We start from the raw sequence: 15,567 nt of genomic DNA, 5'->3' as shown, positions 1-15,567 counted from the left end.
TTCCATTCCTGTTCAGCTTTTTTACAGCAATCTAGCTTTGCATCATAATGCTGGCTATGTTAATATTTTCTTTCCTTTTTCTTTTCTAGACGATTGGGTGAGATTGAAGTGCCTATAACTACATACATCGCATATACTTTGGATACTTTGGCTTTGTGCACGAAGCCTCAAGTACATTATCTGATTTTTTTTTTTACTCCATCTCCTTCATTATTTTTTTCCTGTAAAGACAAAGTGTGTATTTCAGTTACCAACTATATATATATATATATATAATTTTTTTTTTTAATCAACTTGAATAAATTCTGTTACAGCAGGATTGGCTGCTGCTGGGGATCCAGTGTGACTCTAAAGAGAGCTGTGCCTGTAGCCTCACTGAAAATCTCAGCTGCTGCTCACTATTGTAATAAAATTGGTTGTCCTCCTCAAAGGCAATGCCTGGCTGGTATCGGTGATGGTAGCTCCATGTGTTTTAGTCTGGGTGGGTAGTGCAGCCTTTCTCTAGTGGCATCCATAGGTTCCTCTGGGTGGTCCAGCACAGCCTTTTCTCACCATCCTTCTCTCCTGTAACTCCTGTTATCTCATCACTCCTGGCTCTGCCCTCCCCGAACAGCTCCCCCCTTTCCCACCTCACCCCGCTGTGCCTCTCCAGAAATGACCCTGGCGTTAGATACGATGTGCGATGTGCTCGTCACACAGAATGGGAGCGCCCTGTGCAGAAGAGAGGCTGAGCCCGAAGCCCTTTGGGGGGGTTTGCTGGGGGCAGGATTTCAGCTCCAGCATCATGGGAGCACAGCAGGGGGAGTCTGCCACGGCTCGGCTGTGGTACAGCAGCCCTGGCAGGGTCATGTCTGCAGGTCTCCAAGGAAAAGGCTGTTTCATCTGGTACTGAGCTCCAAGTGTGAAGCATCACAGCTGGGAGGGGAGAGGTTTAGAAAATAAACTTGTTTTCAATTTATAAGTCTATATATGTATAGATATGTTTAGATATACATACAGATGTATAAATATATATGTGTGTCTCTCCTATATATACACTTACATGCACACCCTAGCCAGTCACTCCAGAATATTGCTGTTGGAGAGAAGGATGTCATGTCCATTTTTGGAGGTGTTTAAATTCAGCTGACAAAAAGCGTCAAATCATTAGGCCATGTGAGAAGAACAGACTTGCGCTTTTTCAGGCAGAAGGTAATAGTCCTGGAAATAGATTTTGTTTAAAAACTGGCCTTAATATTTCAAGAAGCTTTGCTGACTGAATTTTCAGCAGAGGTGACCAGCCCAGTGTATCTGTATTTGGAAAGAAATGATGTTTTGTTGTTGCTTACAGAATGTAAATGCTGAGAAATCCACACTCCTTCCTGCAGTGGTCTCCTGCTATTTGGCATCATGCCAATCACATTGGTTTCATTCCATCAGCACTTGCAAAGTTAATAAAGTATCCCCATGAAAATTGTTTCACCAATTAAACTGTCTCTGCATGTTTTAGTGTAGTTTGCAGTTGGCATAAGGTAAACAAAAGATAGCAAACAATCCTTGACTGGAAGTCGAGTTATGACTCAGAGTTACAGCAGCGAAAAATTGAAAAATCACAAAATGTCCTGTGTCTGAAAGGCATGAATATTTTACTTCTTTCGCCCTCAACTCCTCTGAAAAATAAGCTTCCACAGCAGCAAAGCCAGGCAATCAGCAAGGGCTGTACCCACCCCTACCCGTACCTGAAGGGTAGGCTCTGAATCCTTGAAGCTGAAATATAAAAAAGGCAAAAAAAGGCAAGTTGTCTTGCAGGGGCTTGGCACCAGGAGCTAGAATATGTTGTATCTGAAGACCTAGGAGTATTTTAGGACAGCGCTGCCTATTGAAATGGAAATGTGGTTTTCAGGCTGCTTGAACAGACAGAGTGCATCATAGTCAGAGGCTGAAGTAGGCTAATGAAGTACCCTGTCTTTGAAGTCAGATTGCATAATACAAACCCCAGAGAGACGCTTAGAAGATTTCTTTTTTACCTTGCATTGATCAAGACTAAAATACTTCTGCTATTAACTTCAGATATGTTTAATGGAATTGGTGGTGGAACTATGGTAATTCCAATGATGTGCTATGCAAACAAATGCTTCGTTAATGAATACTCAAAAGATTAACCTGAACTGTTTACATGCATTATTAAGTGCTTTTAACCCCTGCCTTCCCCCGGTGGTTATGGATAATGCAGAGTAGTTTAAGGTGGGGTGGGGTGGGGGAGAGAAACCCAAAACTCACTAATGGCAATTAGGCTATGTGATAGTTGGGAAAAGGATGCACAGCAATTCTCAAAACATGCCATTAATCTCTGACCTGATGGGCAGGGTGAGATGCTCAAGATCATTGGAGACAGAAAACTTCCAACAGAGGACATTGGTGGAGTGGGTGATGTGGTCAAATTTGGAGAAAGAAGAGTGACCAGGCACATAACAAAATCCTTCTTTCCCTCCCCCGGTACATCTCCAGAGCTGAAGAACTGAGAGCATTTATTTAACTAGGCTCCTTTTTCATCTTCTTATTTTTCTTATGGCTGTGAGTCAGACTCAGATTGATTTATCAGCACTGTTAATCTGCTCTCAAAAGGCTATCAGTCTCACTCCCAGAAGCCAAGCTCTCCCATTAAAAACCTGACCTATTTAAACGTTCTTAAGATACCGTAATGATTGAATGTCAGCAGGGGAGAGGCAGCAGTGACAGCTCTGAAATGTTTATTGTCCCGGCCAGGCTAGGAGGAGAGCATGCAGCTGCAGCCCTGAGCTCTGCACTTGGCATGGGATGAGAGGCTGAGGGATGGGCGCTGCCAAGCTGGGAAAATTGGCTATGCTCTTGTGGTTTAGAGGGTTAATGTCTGCAGTCCCTGTTGACCCCACGCTGCTCAAAACGGGAAGAGATGTCGGGGTTTGCATGTTGATAGCAATAGATCACGGATTACAGTGGCTTAAAAGCCACTTAAAGTATTTTGGTGGCTTAGGAATTATTTCACCAGGCATATTTTTATGAAAGCAGATGCTTTCCATAGAGAGATTTAAATTTCCGTTCTACTGTCAAACCACACAGTAGCTGTCAGCAAAGAATTAATGGAGGGAAAGTATTTAAAATGATGATGCTGAATGGAAGGTGAAGAGATGCTCCTGATACTTCTTCAGGCTACAGGTACATGTGTCCAAGGGCGAGCAGAGGCACTGCAGCAGGGGGAGCACAAAGCCTGGCAGAGACCTGAAAATCTCCGGTCTAATAATGGGAATCTAGCTGTCATAAACACACTTTCAATGTACTGTTCAGTGCCAATTTTCTCATCCTTAAGAGATGTAGCAGAGTGCAACTATTTTAAAATCTAAGTTTCTCTTCCCCCTCCAATTTCACTTTGGGCCATCAACGGCTTGAGGAATTAAACCATAAATCTTCAGAAGACAAAATAAATCACTTGTACAGAGTAGGCCTGGTTTTGCTTGGGTATACGATGTTAGCACCTTTATTCTCCTGGAACTATTCCCAGATGGATGAACTTTCTCATCCAACTAAGTCATTTTAGTTCTTTCCCATTTGTTTGTTAAATAGATGCATCTTGTGGAGCGATAGCCCTTCTGCTTTTTTTTTTATAGAGCAATCCAGAGGATCCTGACTCCAAAGATGTTTTCCCCAAGCATCTATGTCTTTCTCCCTCACTGATCTTGTTTTTCCTGAGTGCCAGGTTATTACAGTAAACATTTTATTAAGAGTAGTCTAAAGGCCAGCTTTTGTCAAAACCCAGCTGGCTGGCTGATCTTTTTGTCTAAGAAAATAGAGAGGGGTCATGACTGAGCTTTTTACAGATACAATATGTCAACTTTTCTGTATTAGACCACAATATTGACACTATCTTCTGTCTGGAGCTGATAAATGTTATTGCATTCCTTTCCAGTATGTAATGTTATTAAAGATAGTTTAGTCACAAGAGCTCCTTATCGAAGACCCTTGTTTCCCTAGAAACAGTGACCAGCATTAACCTTTCTAAAAGTAGTCCCTGCAAAAGACAAATGTCTTTGGTTGTTCCTGTTACAAATTTAATCTAGGAAAAATGTGCTACAATTTCTGTTTCTTATTAAGAGAAAGCAAATAAACTCCAGAAAGGCAGGGTTAATGTGCAGCATCCATTCACATCAGGCTAGCAAAGAAAATAAATTGATTATGTTGGAACCAGTTATCTGTGTCCCTTTCTAAGCAACACAGGCATTAAAATTGCTTTAGAATTAGCTATGGAAACAGTTGTTTGCAACCCCAAAAAAGAAAAGGGAGGCATGGGAGCAAGATTGTAGTGTCCATGCAGTACTGATTAAAGCTGAATAGCTGCAGAACAGAAAAGATGTAAATGATAACCGTATATTTGTAAGAAGATGGCTTCTTCTAAGCAATGCAGGTGGTAAATGAGAATATTGTGTTTAGAAGTAAAGCTCCTGGCTATGTGAGAGAGGAGCAAGAGGGAGAGAGTATCAGCATTTTATATCTTCATGGCTTGAAATAATCACATTCTCAGTCTTCTCAGCAGATTAACAATGTCCATAAAGCTTGGTGATGCTTGTGATTTACCTTGTTTCCAATTATGTGATCAGGAGCATCTGCTTGAGTTTACACAACCATTCACTGTTCACCTCAGCAGCCAAAATCACCACCTCTCTTTTCTTTTTTTGCCAGATATAAAGCAAAAAGATGGTGATTCAGATCCAACACCAACATGCATCTGTGCTGCAGGGCACCAAACGCCTCTAAAGCAGCAGGCTAGGCAGCAGTTCTGGTGTGAGTGTGACAGCCAGTCAGACTCGAGAATGTGACACAAGCTGCTTGTATTCAGCTGGAGTGCAGGTTCCTTTCACAGATGAATCCAGACCAGGATGGAAAGCTTCATCCCTAGGTCTTATCCCTGTCTCTGCTCCCTAGCAGAGTACTCTTTTCTCCAGTCTGTCTGGAGGTGAGCATGTCTCTAGCACAGCAGTAGTAATTCTCTGTCTCTTGGTTGCATCCCCCAAATGCTAAAAATACCAAGTTTCCAAAGTGCTCAAATCCTCAGAGCTGCCACATCAGTCTCCTGTCTTTGAGCCTATCGCTTCCAGAAATTCCTGTTTCTTACCAACCAACTTTGTCTGTACAACCTGTCCCTGTCCAGTCATCAGCATAACAGCTTTAAAAATAGCAGACTCCCTATGCAGACATTTTCCTTCTTGCCTGGTCACAAACCAAGATACTTGTTCCTGTGGGTATCTAGGAATTCAATGAAGTTGTGGATAAGCTCCCTCCTTGCTTCCTTGGAATTGAATTTTGTAGAGCACAAATATATTGCCTTCCCTTGTGGCCAACAAGCATTATCCACAGTATTTATTTTCCTTTCTGCTTTTATATTCAGCTTATACTAGAACCAAAGGAAACACATATCTCTAACGATGCTGATAAAAGCAAATCAGTCTGGCAGTGTCAGTTGTTTTATTATTTATGGGTTGCAATGAAATGAGACCTTAGTTACTCATGGTACTTGTTTCACAGGAAAAATGAGTTTACAATAAAAAGGCCAGACATTGCCTAAATTGAGACTCATAAATTAGTTTCCTGAAGCAAAGGACTCACTAAAATTGATGTTTACTTTGTTCTTTAGCTGTGATTCACTTTCCAGGCAGAATCAATATATTCTTAGATTTCTTCCCTGTCTTGCCTTGTTCATAAACTGGGGAACACCTGTGTATTCCAAACCTGAGCTTATAGTCTTGCCTTTAAAACTCCTGGGGCCCAAAAAGAGATTTATAGCCCTTGGCTGGGATGTAAGAACCCATATCCTAGCCTTGTTGCTTGAAGGGAATTTGGCTCACGTAACCAAATTCCCTTAATAATCACTTATTCCTGGTGCAAAAGCTTTGATTTGCATATTCCAAAGGAGTTATGTCTGAATAGTCTTAATTTACACACACGCACAAACACACACACACACACACACACACGGCCACGGAGCCCACAGTAATTAAGTTCTGAAGCACTTGGAAAAGCAGTACTTGCCCTAGTGAAAACACAGAAGCAGGAAAGGCTTCTTCCATTAAGTCATGGAGCAAGAATGAAAGTGTGGTGAGGGGTGGCTGGGACCAAGAGTGCCACTCTCCACTGACATTCCTGCCCCCCTTCGTCAGGGCACAGCCACACGTGTCCTCTCCTTGAGCATTGTCTCCTCAGCTGGGATCCAGCGGACAAATATAGGCATGGGGGAAAACTGCTGAAGCCTTTAAACAGTTATCAGCAGCGACCTTGAGACAGGGGCATATAAAGCCTGGACCAGGCAGAGTCGTGACACTTTCTGTGTGCTCTCCAGGGTGAGTACCAACCTCTCTCACTTTTAAGTGTGGATGCTGTGGTCTAACACTGTATTGTGGGATTGATATGATTAAGGTTTTCATGTGGCTTAAAGTTTTAGCAGTAGTATCAGTAAACATCTAGCCTGTGGTAGTCACTGTAGGATGCTGCTCGAATGGTAGAATAGCAAATACATGTTTCTTCTCTAACATCAGTGCATTCATTTAACCAGCTGGAATAACCACTTAGGGAAGTGTCAGGTCCCTTGTAATTATGCATCTGAGTGAAATGATTAGCCAGTGCCTGCAAGTCATTTTTTTGCTCTCACTATCATCTGCGAAAGATGATGGCTTATACAAGTTACAATTTTAAGCAGCTTGTTGGTCTGAGGCATTCTTTAATCCAGCCTGAGTTACAACCCTTGGAGCATTACTGGGCTCCCTTTCCAGGCCAGGCAGTGCCACCACAGTTGCTATTGCATTATCCCTGCCTGCCCTTAATGCTGCAGTCACTTCCAACAGCCCCAGTAAAGATAGACTAAGTCCCTTTTTTCCAAGTCTGGATGCACCATCAAACTGTTGGTGCTGGCCATGCCACTTCACTTTGTGTAACAATATGGGCTTTCCACAGAGAGCAGGCATTTTCAAGGATCTCCCACAGCTGATATACAAGGGCTGGCTCCTTCTGTTGTTGGCTACAACAGGTTGAAAGGGAACACCTTTAGCTTTAGCCTTGTCTTTCCCGACTATTCTGCATTTAAAAAATAATCTTGCATCTATAACAAAATAAAATTTCCCACTTCTTGTATCTGCCGATGGATTTGCCTCACTGAGTTCTCTGCACCCCAAGGTGTGCATGACCTGGGCTCCAGCCTCTGCCGTAACTCCAAAGACCCAGGCTGTTGAAGGAAAAAGGATTCTCTTCCACCTGCCAGAATGCAGCTTTACACCATAATATACTCGCTGTAGTGGTCCACCCTGAAGATGAGGGGGGAAAAAGGGAGAGACAAGGGGGTGATAGCTGAGGAACTGTCCCTGGGAGGTCTGCAAATGGAACCAGGTTGCACAAAAGTGATTCAGAACACTTTAGTGTATTTTAGGACTCGTGGGAACCTGCCCTGGGTTCTAGAGATTAACACTTAAAGGGCCCCTCTGGCATTTGCACATTTAATGTGAAATTACACTTATGTGCTCTAATGCTGTTCTGTTTAAATGTCTGAACTGATGTAATTTCATTGCTCCACTAGAGCAGAGACACACTTAGAGAGAGAGAGAGCCTCTGCCATTGAGTTGTGTCTCCAGCTGGGAATTTTGGCCAGTTCAGATGATGTTAAAATAATTTGCGATACTTGTGCTTATGTCGGTGCTTAATCTTTAAAAAGATTAAGGTTTAAAAAATTACTTAAAAGTCAAAAAAAAAAAAATTAAAGCTAGTTCTGAGAAAGAAAGTTTTTGCTCTACAGCAACAAGACAGAAGGTATCCAGCTTTTACTGCAGCAGCGGGAGAGGGCTGGATGTAATGCTTTGGAAACTCTGCTGTCTTAGGGCTTTTTGTTCCCTCGGAGGAACATGTTGAAAAAGAAGCTGCCTTGGTTGACGAGGAGCTTTTATCTTACTAGGATTTTGTTAGAAATAAATTGAATTACATTTTGAAAGACTACAGTGTCTATCTTAATTTATCCAGATCCCCTAGATATTGCACAGTAAATAAAATAAGTGAAGAGATTAACCTGAGGGTCACTTATGCAGCTTTAAATAGTAGTCAAATGGTGTCCTGACTTAAAAAAAAAAAAAAACAAACCTGAAATTTTAAAATTGTGCATGTACACCTTGTAGCTGTGGAACTTCTTTTAGACATTCTCTGGAAAACATGCTGTGTAGTTTGTGTGAGTGTGTAAGTATTTATATCTATGACTGTAAAAAAATCTCTAAAAAACTAAACAAAAAAATCCAAAAAACCAACGTATCTGTTTGATGATTTTAGAGAGTACAAAACAAATTAATTACTTGACAGTACAAACGCAGCAAATTACTCTCACGGACCCATGTCCCCTGCCCTCTCTTTCACAAAAAAAAAGACTCTTAAACACTGTGCCCTTGTAATTTGAGAAAACAAGTGTGGGTATTAAGCTGGACTGATAAACTCAAAGCAATCTGAAAACATATGAAGCCCTTGCACCAATTTTGCAGATACACTTGCCCTCAGCTGTGCCCTGCTTGCCCCCTGCAGGGGGATGCCCAGCCTGGTGAATTCAGAGGGAGCTGCACCAGCACAGGACCTCCCGGAGCTGTGTTAGTCGTGTTTTTATTGGCATGACAATTCCTGAATCAGAGAAGTGCAGGGAGCAGTTCTGTTTCCAACTCCAGTGCTGACTTTCTGCAGTGAGAGTGTGGGCATACATTGCTGCTGCTTTGCAGTGAAGTCTTGCTCCTTGTTTCCCAGAAAACGCCTGCCTGAGATGGTGCTTGAATGGGCTGAGCGGCACAGCCCGAGGGAGACCTGCGGGAGAGCATACCTCTGCTCCAGGCAATTTTGAAAGGGGCCAGAAGAGGCTCCTGCTAAGTGTTTTTTAAAATCACAGCTTCAAGTGGTCTCTCCTGTGCTTGAGCACCATATGTGCCACAAAAAAAGAGACAAAATCCTCCTGTGGAGATAACACCAATGTTGAGGTTTAGAAGCCTTCAAGACCTGTCTGACTTTTAATAAACTGAGTCAAGGAAGGGTTTAACTAAAAGTGCAGTGTAACCCTAAATCTGTGTTAGGCATTTGTGTTTAACATTAATCATCCATTTGATCAGCCACCTGCCATGTTATGCTGAACATTTTATATTTCCTGACATAGTTCACAAAATATAAAATTGCTTTGTTTTTCTCCCCCTCTTTTTTTGGTAGACTGGGTGCCTTTCTTTTTCCTCTGTGAGCTGTGCCACCTTGAACCCTTGCCAAGATGATGGTTGATATGTCAGAGTTTGGGGAGGCTGCTCCCTACCTCCGAAAGAGCGAGAAGGAGCTGATGAAGGCTCAGACTGTGGCCTTCGATGGTGAGTTGCAGACTCACAGCCCTTTGTGCTGCCAGGGGCTGGTTCAGAGGAGTAAGGGTTACATAAAAATTGAGTCAAAGAAATGCAGAGCAAAGCAGGATGCAAAGCCTCCGTTGTCACTGCTGTGCTGCTGCTGTTGGAGGTAGCTGGTTCAGCCAAGTTTGGGTTCCTTTATTCTGCAAAGCTATTAAAAACTCCCAGATGGTAAAAATTAAAAGTAATCTATGGCAAGTAAGTGTTTATCTAGATTTAGAAGCAAGGTGTATTGGTACCACTCTGCTAAAAGAGGAATCATCTCTCTGTCAGTTTTAGAGAAAAACAACAGACATTGATGTTTCAGACTAGATGTCTTATTTGCTTTGCAGCTTGTATAATAATGTGATGTTAGCTTTTCCCATAATTTATTTTTCATTTTATGGGTTTCTGTGAGCCCTGAGGTTTAGTAGTAAGTGTGAATACATCAATAACTGTGGCCTTTCACAATTCACAACAGTTGCTGTAACTAAAGACCTTGTGCAGCTGCTCCAAACTCTAAAAAGGCACATACATAACTAAATGTGAATTACAAATATTGCTAGTTTTCAACACAATACTCAGAAGAATGTGAAGGAATAAGGTTAAATCTGATAGATGACAGCTGAATAACGTGGGCTGGATTCCTTGAGCAGTTTGAAATTCTCTGTGTGACTTTTTAGCAAACGCCTTAATTTGGGCTTGAATCTCAGTTCCTCCATCTGCACACTGGTGATAATGATTATGGATTTCCCATGGAGGCTGAGGCTTAGCCAGCATTTGTGAAATATTTTGACACCTTGTGCTAGAAGGATCTAGAGGAAGCCGAGCATTAGTTTCAAAGGAAGACATTTGGAAGCCCTATGCCTTCTCCTTCATCACGCAGCTTCCCAGCACTGCCAATCTGCTGCAATCCCAGAGGTTTTGTGTCAGTTCTGCAGAAAAAGTAATCCAGCAATCTCACTTATCTAGGCATGGTGTTGCTGTTTGATGTAAGGCTGTGAACCCTCAGTCTTCTTAATTTCACAGGGAAGAAGAAATGTTGGATTCCTGATGAAAAGAAAGCTTACGTTGAAGCTGAAATTACAGAAACCAGTGAAGGCAAAGTGACCGTGCAGACAATGGATGGAAGGGTACACAACTGGTTTTGTCTGATCTGTGACTAACAAGGCCAGAACTGCAAGCTACAGAATTGTCCTGGTTTCAGCTCAGTTGATTTTTTCATGAAATGGGCTGTGAATGAGTTGTGAATCCTGGAAGCCGATGCCAGGATAGGATAACACATGAAAAAACCACCAAGGGAAAACCAGCAGTGCAGTGATGGGTGGGTGAGCATCAGCCACCGTGCAGCCAGGGGAGGGCTGTGACTGGAGGTTTGCAACCAACCATTTGTGGCTTGGTGCCCAGAGCTAAAAACCCAGGCTCAAATTTCATGGATTCTTTTGCATCCATAGCATCGTGCTTCTTACTTTTATAATCTCAGCCTTCCCCCATTCTTCTGATAGCTGTGGAAACACACAGTATTGCACACATAGGTAGGGACTGACCTGGAGAAAGTCCCTCTGCTGGGGGAAAAATGTGTTTTCTTCCATAAGGTGTATGAAGCAACAGAGGATGCCAGTGTCTTCCAGTGTTGCTGTATTTGTTTGTCTTTGCAGACCATGACTATAAAGGAAGATGACGTGCAGACCATGAACCCTCCCAAATTTGACATGATTGAGGACATGTCTATGCTGACCCACCTGAACGAGGCCTCTGTGCTGTACAACCTGAGGAGGCGCTACAGCAACTGGATGATCTACGTAAGGGCCACTGCAGGGGTGGATTTAGCAACCTGCATTTCAAGTGCTGACATTGTGTGTGAACGTGTTGTGTTCTTCATGTTCATTTTACTCTGATAAGTCACAAAAGTGAGGGTCTTGCTCTTCACCTCAAGAAAGAGGCTGCTTGGAGCTGGCTGAACACAAACACAAAACTGAATGAGTAAGATGGCACCTGTCTCCTTAGTTTTGCTTGCTTGCCCAGGAAAGGGGTGGTGGGGGACATTTTTCTTAAGTCAAGGTGCTGGGGAGACCCAGTTTATTTTTAATCTTCTAATATTAACCCATGTCAATGCCAGCCATAGGGATTTCTTTTGCTCCCAGTTAGCTGCATTCAATTGTGTTTTATATCAGTCAAAGGAATCCATTGATTTTCCAAGCCAACCCTTGCTCTGTTTTTTGGCATTCATCAGAAGAGCAAATCCAACATTACCCATTTCAATTCTGATTGTCAAACATTTTCTGTGTTTCTCTAATAACCCCTGTATGAACATGTAAGGCCTAAAGCATAGCTTTGTTTGCAGATCAGTATATATAGAGAATTAAACTGGCATCTTTAATCCGTTTACTGGTAGGGGTGGATTCTTTTTCTTTCTAGAAAACAGGACAGAGGATTCATGCCAAGGCCCTTTGGGAGCATGTTATAATGCTATTTTTAGGGGAAGGGACCTGGATTTTACCTGAAACTTTTAGAACTTAATTGAACTCAATAATCTATGTGCATATAGCGATTGTGCCCCTATGATAAGTGGGTTTCTTTGAAGATATTGCTCCAAGCTGGGCTAAGTACTTGAAAAGTTACCAGCTGACACCAATTGCCTGGGGTTACAACTCAAAGCTTGTTCTTCCTCGGAGTGACTAGGCCCCATGTATATCATCCAAAGAGCAACTATAAAGAGATTTTTACCAACCTGGCATCTCCAAAAGCTGAGAAAGGTTCCACAGCTTTACAACACTATCATGTGGTTTTTCTCTTTGAACACCCACCAGAAATTGTCTCAAGGTTCTTGCATACAATTAATAATGGGAGGTTGTTTCTCCTCCTAAAAATGGAGTTCAAACAGGGAAGCTGTAACTTTCCATTGCAATGTCTGTTTTCAAAAGGAAACAACTCCAGTGGAGCAGCAAGGGACAGAATCAGACACCAGTCTATTTGTGCTCCTTTGTTTTACTGAAGTGGATGTTTTCATTTCAGGTTGACACCTCAAAACCACTTTTCCCCTTTTGAAAACTGTTTAACATCTGCAGTTTTCGCATGAATTGCAATTAGGAAGTCACTTAGCAAATCAGTAGCTTCCGAAATTTAGAAAGTCTGAAATTCAAGTCAGAATTCAAGCCTAAATCTGCAGCTGGCAATTCCACATCCTGCTTGGTTAACCAAGACTTTTTGCCTTATCGCTTGAGTGAATTTTTTCACCCTGGCTTTGTGTTACTCTCTAGACATACTCCGGTTTATTCTGTGTGACCATAAACCCCTACAAGTGGTTGCCTGTCTACAAGTCAGAGGTAGTTGCGGCATACAAAGGCAAGCGGCGTTCGGAGGCTCCTCCCCACATCTTCTCCATCGCTGACAATGCGTACCACGACATGCTGCGGAGTAAGTGCCACTGCCTGCTGCCACAGCGGCCTTTGCCTTGCCAGTCAGGCTGGCGTGGCTGTGCTGCAGGGAAGTGCGTGAGGGCTTCTGCAGCACGGAGCAAACATGAAAACAGTCCACAAGCAACAGGGCCTTGGCACTCTGTGATGATTTTATATATGTGTGTATATCTGTACACTTACTTCATTTCTAAACTGCCCTGCCTGTTCCCGAGGCACTTCTGGTGGCCATCTGTCAGCTGCACAAATTTGGCTGTCTGAGCTGAGTGAATCCAGAAATGGGGCCAGCTCCCAAAGGTCTGTTAGTGCCTTCCCAAACTCAAAACCAAACCTCCGATCAGTTTCCGCTCCGTGTCATGACGCTGGTGAGATGTGTGCGTTCACAGGCCGGTGAAGGCCAGCCCCGTGGCTGTTGCACCGGCCGTGTCACACTGCAGCCGTGACCCTGACCTGCGCGAGTGTCGCGAACTCCAGATTTCCCTGGGTAATTTCCTCGCCCTGACCCTGGCGTTACTGGGGATAAAAGAGTTTATCAGCAGAGGGCAGCAGCGATGTGCTCACACCAGGGCTGGCGAGGCAGAAGGATAAATCCAAAAGAGACTTGAGCAGAACACATGGTGCTGACACTTGCTTTTAAAAAAATGGAAAAGCGCCTTTTTGTGAGGGCACAAAAAGCCCCGGGCAGCGGGGATGTGTGTGTGGCTGCAGAGATGCTCTTTTATCAGATAAGTCTCCTCAATATGTAGCCTGCCATGACAACTGGAATTATAAAAAGAAAAGAGGAATTTAGGCTTAATGACTAGGGAAGCTGCCATGATTTAGCGTTTTCTGAACTTGATTAATAATATATTAGGGTTGCAGGGTGTTCTAATAAATGCTTGTTTCTGATAAGGCAATTAGGCGTGGACAATAGGCTGCTTAGTTCCAGTAGCATGGCCAGCTGAAGAGGAGTACACATGCATTTTAAGGGACAGCCTGAGAAAAAAAGAGCAAAATTACTTGGGTTGGTCTAGTACTGCAGGAGCAGAAAGGTCAGACATGAGCAAAGACACACTCAGGAGTAAGAAAATAAATGTTTTCAGAACAGGAAATTACTTTCTTTATTATAGTTGTACACAGATGAATGTGTACAACTGACAGTTATTTAATAGCAATCTGAGCAAAACACAAGAAAAGGATTCAGGGCAGGGTTGGAACCTGCACTTCTGGAAATCATTCTAAATGATACCAGTTTTTATCTTTCTGTCTTTGCTTCATGTGATTCTTTCCTGTCCTTGCATGACTGATTCTGGTACTCATTTGCAATTATAATAAGTGACTTGTATACCCTACTAAGTTTCTCTCTCTTATTTCTTTTTTTCCCCTCCACAGATCGGGAGAATCAGTCTATGCTGATCACGTAAGTTCTTCTTTTTTGACTGATTTGAGACTCTGTTGCTGTGAAAAACTTCAAAGAAAAAAACCCTGATAAAATACAAATTGACTCTTAAAATCTCAGCTAAATTGCCTGGAATCGAGTAACTGTCAATTTGGCCATCTGATGGTTAACTTGACCTCCATGAGAAAGGAGTAGCTAAAGGTTTGATGGAGTCTGGCCCATTTCTGATCCACAACTGGTGAACATTCCATGTAGGCATTCACTCAGCAGTCAATTAAAACTGCTCCTTGCAGGATTAGCCTTTCTGTGGCTGCCATCTTTGGACATGCAGGACTCCTTCTGTTCAGTGTTGTTACTCTTGCTGAAAGTTATATTTCAGAGTGTTGTGTAGATGCATCTAAAGAGGGGGAGATGACCAAAGTAGAAAAGAGCAGGTGTGACGTTTACTGGCAAGCATGAAAGGATGGAGACTTGGGTGTCTCTACAAAGTTACATGTAATATTGGTAATAATGGCAAGTTACTGCAGCTTTCCTCTGCTTTTTCTAGCTCATTAACTGTAGATATGTGTACCCCAGAGAGTCAGTCTGGATGCTTGTAATTAAACCTCATGCCCCTAAAAGAAGCTCAGTGTAGTCGGTTTATACGGGACTTCTGCACTCAGCTGTAGGAGGAACTTCACCTCTTCATTCAATCAATTTGAGGTATTTCCACAGAAATGGCTGAGCAACAGGCTGCAGGTACCAGAGTCAGTGAGTCTGAGAACAGCCTTGATGGGAGGAGCAGGCTGGACAGGGTTTAAAAGGATGAGTTGCAGGTGTTTGAGCAATGTTTTTGGTTTTTTCCCCCCTCCTCTAGCGGAGAATCTGGTGCTGGCAAGACTGTCAACACAAAACGAGTCATCCAGTACTTTGCCACAGTGGCAGCCCTGGGTGAAACTGGTAAAAAGAATGTAAGTCTACTGCTGGCTGACTCATTTCAGACTCCCAAGATTCCTTTCTTGTATACAACTAACCTCACGAGTCTGAAGTACTGAGAGCATGCTGATCTGAAGGGAGAAAGGCACACATGAACTTACCATGCTCCAGATGGAGCAGAAACACCACCTCTGGTTCTGCACAGATGCTTGTTGTTGTCACTTTTTTTTCCCCCCAGGAGTTTTGGTTTTTGTGTGTGCTAAATATCCTTCTGATTGTGTTAAAACTGGTCAAAAGATGAGGAGATTGTAAGGAATAAGATTTTTTTTTTTTCCAAATGGAAAATAGTCTTCAAAGATACTAGGATTATACCTTCTCATCAAAATGTCTGTTTCATTGAAAGCCTTTTTGTCCACAAAAAAAGGATTGCTTTGACAAAAGATATTTTTTCAATCAGCTTTTCTGTATTTCTGTTTGG

The 15,567-nt window shown here is 42.7% G+C and overlaps 2 protein-coding genes across 3 annotated transcripts in view; both read left to right on the top strand.

Moving 5' to 3' along the window:
* The window catches only part of CIP2A (cellular inhibitor of PP2A), a 39,281-nt gene extending 38,851 nt beyond the window's left edge, over window positions 1–430 (top strand). For both annotated transcript variants that reach the window (XR_008429374.1, XM_053935466.1), the window contains one exon: window positions 90–430. Coding sequence is in view for 1 of the 2 variants with exons in the window: in XM_053935466.1 (XP_053791441.1) it covers window positions 90–118 (29 nt within the window). In the remaining variant the exon portion in view is untranslated. The remainder of the gene's footprint in view (window positions 1–89) is intronic.
* Window positions 431–9,243: 8,813 nt separating this feature from the next.
* Window positions 9,244–15,567, top strand: part of MYH15 (myosin heavy chain 15) — a 42,378-nt gene continuing 36,054 nt past the window's right edge. The window contains exons 1-6 of the mRNA XM_053934599.1: window positions 9,244–9,368; window positions 10,410–10,513; window positions 11,039–11,182; window positions 12,641–12,797; window positions 14,168–14,195; window positions 15,031–15,124. Of these exons, the coding sequence (XP_053790574.1) occupies window positions 9,275–9,368; window positions 10,410–10,513; window positions 11,039–11,182; window positions 12,641–12,797; window positions 14,168–14,195; window positions 15,031–15,124 (621 nt within the window). The 5' untranslated portion in view covers window positions 9,244–9,274. The remainder of the gene's footprint in view (window positions 9,369–10,409; window positions 10,514–11,038; window positions 11,183–12,640; window positions 12,798–14,167; window positions 14,196–15,030; window positions 15,125–15,567) is intronic.

This window comes from Vidua chalybeata, chromosome 2 (genome assembly GCF_026979565.1).
Source record: "Vidua chalybeata isolate OUT-0048 chromosome 2, bVidCha1 merged haplotype, whole genome shotgun sequence".
NCBI classification, from domain to species: Eukaryota; Metazoa; Chordata; class Aves; order Passeriformes; family Viduidae; genus Vidua; species Vidua chalybeata.
Note: the sequence above shows the minus strand (reverse complement) of the source record. Positions and strands in the feature narration are given on the sequence as shown.